The 11,930-nt window shown below is 59.3% G+C and overlaps 1 protein-coding gene across 7 annotated transcripts in view; it reads right to left on the minus strand.

Moving 5' to 3' along the window:
- LOC116942550 (receptor-type tyrosine-protein phosphatase kappa-like) overlaps window positions 1-9,309 on the minus strand; it is a 180,280-nt gene extending 170,971 nt beyond the window's left edge. For 5 of the 7 annotated variants that reach the window (XM_076067180.1, XM_076067179.1, XM_076067181.1 and 2 more), the window contains exon 1: window positions 8,807-9,309. In XM_076067180.1, the coding sequence (XP_075923295.1) occupies window positions 8,807-8,963 (157 nt within the window). In that variant the 5' untranslated portion in view covers window positions 8,964-9,309. The remainder of the gene's footprint in view (window positions 1-8,806) is intronic. The other 2 variants (XM_032954594.2, XM_076067182.1) reach the window with 1 other exon arrangement.
- Window positions 9,310-11,930: the final 2,621 nt, after the last annotated feature.

An 11,930-nucleotide genomic window follows, 5' to 3' on the forward strand; every position in this document is an offset into this window, starting at 1 on the left:
GTGCATAATTTCAGCAGCATTGATTGGTTCATCATCGTCATCATTGCCCCGACACTCTGATGTGTATGGGATCGCGCTGATGCTGCTGTCACGATACTCCAAGAATCTCACGCAGACCCCGAAGGACGCTGGCGAAGAGAGTGGAACAACGCGGACGTCCGGAATAAGACCCACACATCATCGCTCCTCCTGGCTTTGACATTCCTCCTCCTCGAATACACCGCTGCTGGAACCATCGACCGCATCAGAACATATATGTACGCATGTTGAACTTCTTTCGCACCGTACGTAGCCAACCGTGCTAATCGGAGGTGCGGGGAAGGACAACAAGCTGAACACAAACAGCAAGGACACCACACGAGGACGATGCCCACATTTGCTTCGTGAGTGGGAACTTCAAGAGGCGAGTCACCGCAGTCATGCAACTGGGGCCACGCAACCCACACACCACGGCCCGCACAGTGAACCCACTGTGGTCCGTTTCTACGGAGGAGGAGGAGGGAGAACAGCGACACGAACACTCTCTCTGCCGACGTCTTCTCGTCGTGGCCAGCAGGCCTCGACATGCCGGCTCGCCGGGCTTGGTAGCGCAGCGCGCTAACTACTGCGCCACCGCTCCCGCCGCATGCGGACACATCGAGCTCCTGAGCCAATTTGCCATCTTGCGCAAGAACAGAATGCAAGAAAACTCTCTGGAGCGGTTTCGACATTCAGCGTCTCAAAGCTGCACAGGGCACCGCATCCGAATTTAAAGAGACGGACACTGTTCGACTCCCCCTCCTCCTCCCCGTCCCCTCCGTGCCACCGCTCGCCCCGTGCTGCTCTCTGCCCGCCGCTGGCGATGGGGGAAACCGGCGCTCAAAGTGTCCGCATGCGGCGGGAGCGGTGGCGCAGTGGTTAGCGCGCTGCGCTACCAAGGCCGGCGACCCGGCATCGATTCCCGCCAACGACCAAAACAGTGGCGAATATTTTAAACCACTCCTGAGCCTCTCCTCGGTCGACTCGGCCTTCAACGAGTAGCTGGTGCGGTGCGTCAACATTAACAATGGGGAGACAAAGGCCGTCGGCCTGGTGTTGGCCACCCACCCACTCGTGTGCCGTGCCGGCCTCCGTAGGTGGTCGCTAACAGCACTCGCCCCAGCACTCTGTTAGAGGCTATACCGGGGGGGGATCCTTTTTCCATGTTTTACGTAATCGCTTCCAGGGTCGAGTGTCCCATCTTCTGTTCAATTAAATCAGCGAGGGGACCCGCAAATCGGCGTGACCCCCCCCCACTACCTATCCCGAACACGTGCTCTTCCCCCTCACCCCCGGCTTCCACCTCCTCCCCACGTGCCCCTCTCTCCACCCCTGCCTCCCCACTCGTCTGCGCCCATTGTCCGCGCGTCTTCTCTTCCTGTCGGGGCTCACGCATCGCCGCAGCGTTTAACAATCATCGGGCGCGTTTAGCGGGCAATTACCTTCTTGATTTGAACATGAACCTAGAAGGATTAAGCCACAGTTCTAAGGTGAATCAGGCGGGTGAGGGTTCAGTGAGAGCGATGAGGGGTGAGTGAGAGCGGTGAGTGAGAGGGGTGAGTGAGAGGGTTAAGTGAGAGCGGTGAGTGAGAGCGGTGAGTGAGAGCGGTGAGAGGGGTGAGTGAGAGGGGTGAGTGAGAGGGGTGAGGGTCCAGTGAGAGCCGTTAGGGGTGAGTGAGAGGGGTGAGTGAGAGGGGTGAGGGGTGAGTGAGAGGGGTGAGTCAGAGGGGTAGGGTTCATTGAGAGCCGTTAGGGGTGAGTGAGAGGGGTGAGTGAGAGGGGTGAGTGCGAGGGGTGAGAGTGCGGTGAGGGGTGAGTGAGAGGGGTGAGTGAGAAGGGTGAGTGAGAGCGGTGAGGGGTGAGTGAGAGGGGTGAGGGTTGAGTGAGAGGGGTGAGTGAGAGGGGTGAGGGGTGAGTGAGAGGGGTGAGGGGTGAGTGAGAGGGGTGAGTGAGAGGGGTGAGTGAGAAGGGTGAGTGAGAGCGGTGAGAGGGGTTAGTGAGAGGGGTGAGTGAGGGGGTGAGTGAGAGGGGTGAGGGGTGAGTGAGAGGGGTGAGTGAGAGGGGTGAGTGAGAGGGGTGAGTGAGAGGGGTGAGAGGGGTGAGAGTGCGGTGAGAGGGGTGAGTGAGAGGGGTGAGTGAGAAGGGTGAGTGAGAGCGGTGAGGGTTGAGTGAGAGGGGTGAGTGAGAGGGGTGAGGGGTGAGTGATGGTTGGGTGAGGGGTGAGTGAGAGGGGTGAGGGGTGAGTGAGAGGGGTGAGCGGTGAGTGAGAGGGGTGAGGGGTGAGGGGTGAGTGAGAGGGGTGAGTGAGACGGGTGAGGGGTGAGTGAGAGGGGTGAGGGGTGAGTGAGAGGGGTGAGTGAGACGGGTGAGGGGTGAGTGAGACGGGTGAGGGGTGAGTGAGAGGGGTGAGAGGTGAGTGATGGTTGGGTGAGGGGTGAGTGAGAGGGGTGAGAGGGGTGAGTGAGACGGGTGAGGGGTGAGTGAGACGGGTGAGGGGTGAGAGGGGTGGGTGAGAGGGGTGAGTGAGAGGGGTGAGGGGTGAGTGATGGTTGGGTGAGGGGTGAGTGAGAGGGGTGAGTGAGACGGGTGAGGGGTGAGTGAGAGGGGTGATGGGTGAGTGATGGTTGGGTGAGGGGAGGGCTCTATCCGGACGACACGCGATCGTTTTTAAAGGGACAACGGCAACACTTGGCGCAGCTGAGAGCTGCTCTCTGTGATTGGTTCTCGGACACGCAGTGAAGTTTTTAAAACCAAACACAACGCCGCCTCCCCTCCCCCACAGGCCCCCTCCCTCACTTCCCTCATGGGCAGCTGAGAGAGCGAGACAACCTCTCTCCCTCCCCCCACTCCCCCCCTCGCCCACTCCCTCCCTCCCTACCCCCACTCCCCCACTCCCTCCCTACCGGGCGTCTTGGTAGCTCGCGGCTACCGGCGCGAGCCTCTGCTGGGGGGGGGGAGGGCGTGGGTCCAGAGCCCCCTACAACTCCCACAAACCAACCGTGGCTTCTGTCTTCTTCGCACGGCTCATGTTGCTCTCGAGCAGCGTTCTTCACGAATTTTCAGAGAGGGGGGGGGGGATTTTGACCGATAAGACACCAGATCAGTGTGAGGGCCGCAACACATTTTGGGGGTGTGGGATTACCAGCAGCACGATAATGATGGGGGGGGGGGGGGTCACGTGTTGTGGATTGGAAGACCGCAGCAGCAGAGCGAGAGCCGAGACGCGACATCGAGGAGGCGGTCACGTGGGGAGTAGCGGGGTAGCCAATCGCTGTTGCGATCACCGCGGGGTGGCCCCACCACTGATGTTTGACCCTGAGCGGGGAATCGAACTCGGGGAGGCTGGGTTCGTGGCGCACGCCTCCGCGGTGACACGTGGACGAACGCCTGCAATCCACCCTTGAAGGACGGGGACTCAACCCTCAACTTTCACTCGCGACCATCATCAAGTACACAGTTTTTAATCCACTGCTCGATTAGGGCCTCCCCACGCAGCACAGGGGAGGAGGAGGTGCTGGTTGAAGGCAGAGAGCGTAAGTGCAGGGGCATGGAAGTACAGCACAACAATGGATTTTGCAACGTCGCACCGCAGCACCCTGCACGTGTCCCGTGCAGGGTGCTGGTCGCCTATCCAAGCACTAGCCAGGCTCTACTCTTTGGAGATCTCACGAGATGGGGGGTGGGGTGCATTCTGGGTGATTCGGTCATCGGCAGCAGTGGTGACGCGTTACACCGTTGTCGTGGTGATCGTTGTGATGGTGGTCTACACCAGTGCACATGGCACCTCGTCATAAAGACACGTGCCATCATCAACCGCGTGTTCCAGCACGCACGCACCGCTATTGATGAATCCGTGAAGAGATGTCGAACGCGTCCGGGCATATGGCTGGTAACTCAATAAACTAAGCGCAAGCAGCACGAGGATGGGCAATTCACGAAAATTAATTCGTAAAAATAAAAAATTCCCCCCACTTACAAAATGAAATCGTGTTGTTGGTGTTGTTTCAGCGAGAGAGGGAGTGGAGTTAACAGCGACAGAGGGGGGGAGATGGCAGCGGCGATTACCACGCGAGACGCCTCTCAACTCGCAAAGCGAGACAATTTGAAGAGGAGTCTCGATTTGAAGGCAATGAGAGCGAAGTACCTTCTGCGTGGCAGCTCGCTTTTACTCAGAAGCCCGCGCAGGGTCTCCTGGGGAATCACCACAATCTCTCTCTCCGCTCTGGAATCGTGTGATGTCTTCAGAATGAAAACTTTGGTTTGATATTGAAAGGAATCGCTTCGAAGATTCACGGAATTCTCACGGCGCCATCCGTCAACGTCCACATGTGATGTGCAGCTACGAGTCAGCGCCATCACTCGCGCACCGTGATCTCCGCGCTGACGAAGGTTCGCCGAAGGGGGCCTCTCTCGCCCACCACACTGGTGAGTGAACATTGTTGATGGGGGGGGGGTGACAGTAAGGGCGCCTCTGCGGCGAGATGTTAACTACCTAGTCAGCAGGAAGTCGTGGGTTCGATGCCGAACCTGACGACGTCTGTATAGCTGAAGATTGCGTGTCTCTCCCCGCAGTCGCGTGAATTTTTTTTCTCCGAGTCCTCCGGTATTCCCCTCCACAATTAGAAGCATGCCTTCAGAGCGTTTGGCTGCTGGGAATTTCGACATGATATAAGCCACTTCGTTGAGCTATCATTCGTGATTGCCAGGTGGCTTCTGAAACAGCTATATAGCTCAGTGGGCCTTACCTGGTACAATAAAATAAAGTTAAGTTTTAGTTCACATATCGATCGTCACTGATGCTAGCCGTGACCGATGATTCTAGCTCGGGCGACCTGCTGCGCTATTGCACTGCCAACTCCGCGTCACCGACTGCGTCGTGCGGGCCGGGAGCGCAACTCCGGCACTCAGAGCGTGGCGACTCCCCCCACCCGTGGACGACCCCAACGCTCCTGGCGACTCCGTGGGCAGTGCGCAGTGCCGTGCGACCCCGAACCTCGCGGAGCCGCCGCCGTCTCCTCCACCAATGACCGCCGTGGCACTGGCACTCGGTCCTTGTTACAGCCCTGAGCCAGTGGTGGAAATTCAACATTCACGTGACGGGGCGAGTCCATCCACAGGACAACCGCTGTTTGACTTGCCCACAAAATGGATAACCATGTTGATCGACCTCGGAGCGCTAATGAGTTAAGTCAACCCCCGAACCAGAATGCGAACTCGTAACTTTCGCTCTACCGCCAAGCCACATATCTCATTGTGACATGAACCTCGCCGGAACGATCTCGCCGGAAGTCCGGTCAAGTCGGGCTCAGTGGTTACCTGCGCACGGGCGACAATACCAACCCGGTCGCCTGCGTTCGATTTCTGGCCATGGCTAAAAACAAGGGCGAGTGATACCTGACTCCGGTGTAGCCGCGGCTCCCTCACCCCCACCCCATCCCCAACGCCCCTGCCCTCTCCGCGGGGTTCTCACCTTGGTAAGCGGGTTCGTACCTGATTTTAATACACACGACACCTGGCAGGGCCACACGTGACCATTTACGTGTCGCAGGTTGACTGCTGCGGCGGTGGTGCACGTGGTGCGATCCCCTGCCGACAATCACCGGGTCCGATGACAAGCTTGGGTGGACGGCCACCATCGTGCACAACAGGTGCTATAGGCTGCGGTGGGGCGATGCTGTGGGGAGCCAGAGGGCAGTGCAGCAGTACCCACTGTTGGAAGCGTACTATGCTCCGACGTCCTTCGGCAACCCGCACTCACCGGCGCGTTGGGCGAGGCGTGTTCAAGTAACCCCCACAAGCCACACGGCGCGTGGGAGGCCCCTTATCCAGCGGCGGCGGATCGAGAAAGCTCTGCGCTGGTGCGACGCCGCCGCAGTCTCTGCAGCCCGCGTGAGTGCAGCGCTGTTCCTCGACGTGTCGCGAGAGCCCCAACGTTTAGCCGCAGGACCAAAGCCGCCACGTTTAGCCTCAACGGACTGTTGGGGCAAGTGCAGTCGGCGAGCAACTCTGAGGACCGTGCCGGCACGCCTTTGCCTCGCCAGCGCTAACGTTTACACGACCCGCATCAGGTAATCATTGTTTGAGGCCGAGTCGACCTAGGGGAGGCCCGGGTCTGGTACACGCGATCGCCACGAGTGTTGGCCGTGGGTGGAAACTGAACCCGGGTCGCCGGGTTCGTAGCGCGGGTCGCCGACCCGCAGCACTGGCGCTCACCACAGGAACGCGCACACCCCAGACGCGACACAACACAAAGACGCGCACATCCCCCCGTGTGTAGCCGACACAGGCTGTTTGGGCAAGTGCTGTTAGTGAGCAGCAATGAAGTTCGGTGCGGATGTTTACACACCGAACCAGATGTTCATTTAAGGCCGACTCGAATCTTGGGGAGGCTGCTCAGGACCGGGGTTCAAATGTTCCTCGCCGATTCTGGCAGTGAGCGGGAATCGCACCCGGGTCGCCGGGTTCGTAGCGCAGTGCAGCGCTAAACCACTGCGCCACCGCTCCACCCAAGGCACACATCCACACACAAAGGCCACGGCACACAGACATTCACCGGAGCTGGCTCGCCCACCCATCACGCTCACAGCGATAATAATCACAAGGAGGAATCTAATCGGAGGGCAACACGCAGAAACCCGGAGACGAATCCACGCGACCACCCTATCAGAGCCCCCCCCCCCACATCGCCCGCTTGATCCCATATCGGACCTCAACCCTACCGAACCCATACTTCACCAAAGCAGTACCTGTTGCACTCGAATGCGAACAACCCTCGTTCGTAGAAACTGAACCGAAATCAAATTGTTTAGCAGATAAAGTCCCCACTGCGCTTATTAGCACTTTTTCAGACGTAGCCTGGCCACGCGTGATGATAACTCATCATCGCAGTGGCTGAAAGCAGCAGCAGCATCACACGTGGGGTTAATTTAAAGGCGCAGCCAGATAATAAACGCGTGTTGAGTCTAAATGAAGAGGGAGGGGGGGGACAATCCAAGCAAACACCCCGAGGAGAGAGAACTCGCGAACTCCAAATGCAACCGGCACCGCCAAGTTCCGGGGCTGGAACCAACGGGGGGGGGGGGGGGCTGGTGCGTAGCAGGCGAGGGAGATCCCCCATCTCGTCTCGCGACCGCCAGTGCCGCAGTGGAAGATATCGTCTCGTGTTTACAGTCTTCGTGTAAACGGTGAGATCGTGATTCGAAGCAGCTGTTTGAGACGTTGGCGTTTAACGAAGCTCGCGGTGGTTGCGGCTAGACGAGGCTGGGGAAGATCACGTGGCTCGACTCTCCGAGGGGGTTTGAGTTTTACTTCGTTTCTCGAGTTGCTCGTTGCGTTATATTCTTTGGGGTGTTTAACCGATTGCCGCCTTCACAAAGCCAACGCGTCTGGTTCACCGAACAGCGCCTTACAACATACATGGACAATGTGCTGGCGTTTCTGGGTGTAAGCCCTTCTTCTTCAGAGCTACACGAGAGCGCGAACAGATGAAGTTGACTGTTGGCCTGACAAACGCTGTGCGCCACTTGCTGATGTAAGAGTTTTAAAGCGCTGCGGAAGTCATGATGCTGCTGATGCTGATATTTAAAGCACGTCTCGCGACAACAGCTGATGCGGTGTGTTGTGTTGATCAACCCGCTCCCCTCACTCACCCTGCATGCCTCACTCACTCCACTCACCCCACTCACCTAGCTCACCCAGCTCACCCCACTCACCCCACTCACCTAGCTCACCTAGCTCACCTCACTCACCTAGCTCACCCCACTCACCCCACTCACCTAGCTCACCCCACTCACCTAGCTCACCCCACTCACCTAGCTCACCCCACTCACCTAGCTCACCCTACTCACCCCACTTACCCCATTCACCCCGACTCACCTAGCTCACCCCACTCACCCCGCTCACCTCGCTCACCTCACTCACCCCACTCACCTAGCTCACCCCACTCACCTAGCTCACCCCACTCACCTCACTCACCCTGCATGCCTCACCCGCTCCACTCACCCAGCTCGCCTAGCTCACCCCACTCACCTCGCTCACCCCACTCACCCCGCTCACCCCACTCACCCCACTCACCTAGCTCACCCTACTCACCCTACTCACCCCACTCACCTAGCTCACCCCACTGACCCCACTCACGCCGCTCACCCCACTGACCCCACTCACCCCGCTCACCCCATTCACCCCACTGATCTAGCTCACCCTACTCACCCCACTTACCCCATTCACCCCGCTCACCCTGTACAGTTCGCTCACCTCACTGACCCCACTCACCCCGCTCACCCCATTCACCCCACTGACCCCACTTTACCCCGCTTACCCCATTCACCCCGCTCACCCCGACTCACCTAGCTCACCCAGCTCATACTGCATACCTCACTCACCCCGCACACTTTAGTTGGCACTGGCGAGTGTAGAGAGGCAGTCACACACACACTACAGTCACAAGACAAAGATCCCCCGTATAGCCTTAACAGACTGTTGGGGCAAGTGCTGTTAGCGAGCACCTATGAAGGACGGAGCAGCACACGAGGGGGTAGATGGCCAGCACCACGCCCGGGCCGTCTTTGTCTCCCTCCTGGTGATTTCTCCCACTGCACAAGATACTCATTTGAGTCGCACGCACGCCACGGGGTAAAGGAGTCCCGTCCCCCCCTCTCCCCGAGTCCTACAAAAGACCCCCCCACCGCCCCCCCCACAGCCCCCCACCCCTCCCCACCACTGCACGAGGTCGCCCCGAGTCTCTCGGAGTCCCCTTCGCCTCCCCAACATCTCCGAGTTGTTGACCAACCTGCGAAGTGAGCTCTGGCCGAGGACGCCGAGGAGACGCAACTCCCGCAGAGCAGCAGCACGAGCAGAAGGCGCCGGTGATGACGGCGATGATGCTGCTGCTGCTGATGATGTTGTTGTTGTGGATGATGTTGTTGATGATGTTGATCGGGTTCCATCGTCACCCGAGTCTTCCCTCCTCCTTGTGACGACTTCCACTCCTCAACCACAGACGTTCCAGAGTTCCAGGATTCTCTGCTCCCCTCCACCTCGTCTCCACCACCTCGTCTCCACCACCTCGTCTCCACCACCTCGTCTCCACCACCTCGTCTCCACCACCTCGTCTCCACCACCTCGTCTCCACCACCTCGTCTCCACCACCTCGTCTCCACCACCTCGTCTCCACCACCTCGTCCTTCCCGGCGTGTCCCGCTCTGAGTTCCCTCTCTCCCCGAGTCCTCCGCTCACGGCGATCGCGTCCGCGCTTCACTCGCTGCTCCTCCTCCCCCCGTGCTCCTCCTCCTCCCCCCCGTGCTCCTCCTCCTCCTCCCCCCCCCCGTGCTGCTGCTCCCAAAGTTCCCTCTCCACTCCGCGGCCTCTCTCGCGGGCGCGACCAGAGCGGCTGTGGCGAGAGACTGAAGTCGCTCCGAGTCGCTCCGAGTAGCCCCGAGTCGCTCCGAGGTTTCTTCAACTGCGGCGCCACCGACCGCGGGCCCCGCGCGATGCCGCGCGCTCTCTATCCCTAACCTCACGCTCTCTCCTCGCACTGCGCCTCTCCCCCTCGCAGCCTGATCGCTCCTCCCTCCGTCTCCCTCTGCTCTCCCCTCCCCCGTCTCCCTTCCCCCTCCCTACCTCACCCCTCCCCCGTCTCCCTTCCCCCTCCCCACCTCCATACCTCACAATCGCCCCTCCCCCCACTCTTCTTCCCGCACCTGCATACCTCAACCTCTCCCCTCCCCCGTCTCCCTCCCCCCTCCCTACCTCCCCCTCTCCCCTCCCTACCTCACCCTCACCCCTCCCCCGTCTCCCCCCCTCCCTACCTCACCCTCACCCCGCCTCTCTCCCCCTCCTCACCTTTGCCCCGCCTCCCACTCTCCTTCCCTACCGCCTAACCTCACCGCTCCCTCTCCCACCGCTCTCGACCGCTGTGCGCACGTGGCCTGTGCGCTCGCTGCGGGCGAAGTCACGTGGCTCAGCCCCTCGACTTTCTAAATGATGAGTTTGATCCGGGTACAGGGAGGGAGGCAGAGAGACACGCGGTGCCAACAGGAGGCCCCTGTGCACCGGAACCCACAGTGGCACGGACATCGATTAACATCTCGCTGGCCAGAGATGCGCCTCCATGCAGGACCACCAGAAGACACGAGACGCCTCAAGACATCCAGAACATCCTCGCTGAGTCTCAATAATCATTTCAAGACGCTCGGCCTTTTCCGATTCGCGCGCGTTCGAGTGGAAGACGCTAACACCTCAAACTGCGCGCTTCTAAGTTAACATCCAATTACAGGTGGGCGTCTTGTTCACCTGATCCTATCGTGATCCGACAACCCCCGATTCCCAAGTCGCTGTGGTTCAAGCGTGCGTCGTCACTGCAAATGAAATGGTTTAAATGATTGATGATTGACAGCTGTCAACCGCTGCCTCCCTCCACCAACTTCCTCCACACACCATACCGATTTGTAGGGGTTGCTTGACCATGCTTCACCACGCTAGACGGCACGGTTTTGTTAGGGCGAGGGCTGAACCGGATCGGCTATCGTTTGGCACCCACCACTGCGCCACCGCTCCGCCCACGAAAGCCTGAAACTAAACATTGGAATGCAGTCGCCGATTGAAATGGTCGACTCTCTCTCTCTGCACGTGTCACACTGCACGCGTGTCCCTCGATGGGAGTCCGTACATCTGCGTGTCCGTGTACGCTGAGCCAGAGACGTGAATTCCATTTCCGGCCACGGCCAACATCATCAATGGCGAATGATATCGCAACCTGCCTCGCCTTCTACTGAGTCGACTGCATCTTAGAATGAGCACACAGCAGCTACCTGGCGCGGCGTGTAAACATCAGCAGTCAGCACTTGGGGGACAAAGGCGGTCGGATGTACTTCAGGCCACCCCCTCGGTGTGTCGTCTCTGCCATAACACATGCTCGCGAACTGCACTTGCCACAAACGTCTGTTGAAGGCTATACGGGGGACCTTTGTCTGTGTGTCAAGCGGCGGCGAGGCGAGCTACGCGGGGTTTGTTCGCGTTGTACCGCGTGTTGTTCGGTTACGATGTCCGACGTTTCGCTCCACGTGCCACCGGGAGTTTATGAAGCAACTGGATTCGGGACCCCCCCCCACCCACCACCTTTCCAAAAACAAACCGGGGAGACTTCTCCCCCATCTTTGATGTTTGGCAGTCGCAGCGATTTCGACGCGCGCCACTCAATCCGCTCGCGGCATACGCCCCCTCCTGTCTACTCCACACAGCCGAGGCTGCAGCCACGGGGAACGTACGGGCAGACGAGTGTGTGTGTGTACAAGTAGCTGGTGTGGCATGTATGTGGGGAGCGGTGGTATAGTGGTTAGCGCGCTGCGCTGCGAACCTGGCGACCCGGCTTCGATTCCGTCTCACGGCCAACACCAGTGAGGATTATTTGAACCGGTCCTGGGCCTCCCCTAGGTCGACTCAGCCTCAAATTAGTACCTGGTGAGGTGTGTGAACGTCGCCACTGGGGAGACAAAGGCGGCCGGGCGTGGTGCTGGCCACCCACCCCTTCGTGTGCCATGCTGACATTCATAGGTGCTCACTAACAGCACTTGCCCCAACAGTCTGTTCAGGCTATACGGGGATCTTTGTTGGCGCGTTATGTATGTTGAACTGTTTTCGCACCGTACGTGGCCAACCGTGCTAATCAGAGGTGCGATATGTAAACATCAGCACTGGGAAGACAAAGTCGGCCTGGCGTGATTGTGGCCACCCGCTCCCTCGTGTGCCACAGTGCCTTGCTGTATAGGTGCTACTCGCTAACATCACTTGCCCCAACAGCTTAAGGATATCCGGGGGTTTTCGTTTTTTTTAGCCATGCGTGGGGAGCGGTGGCGCAGCGATCAATGCCGCGCTACGAATCAGGCGGCCCGAGTTCGATTCCCGATAATGGTTGC

This window comes from Petromyzon marinus, chromosome 15 (genome assembly GCF_048934315.1).
Source record: "Petromyzon marinus isolate PM22_M1 ecotype Great Lakes invasive population chromosome 15, UKy_Petmar_22M1.pri1.0, whole genome shotgun sequence".
Lineage (NCBI taxonomy): Eukaryota > Metazoa > Chordata > Hyperoartia > Petromyzontiformes > Petromyzontidae > Petromyzon > Petromyzon marinus.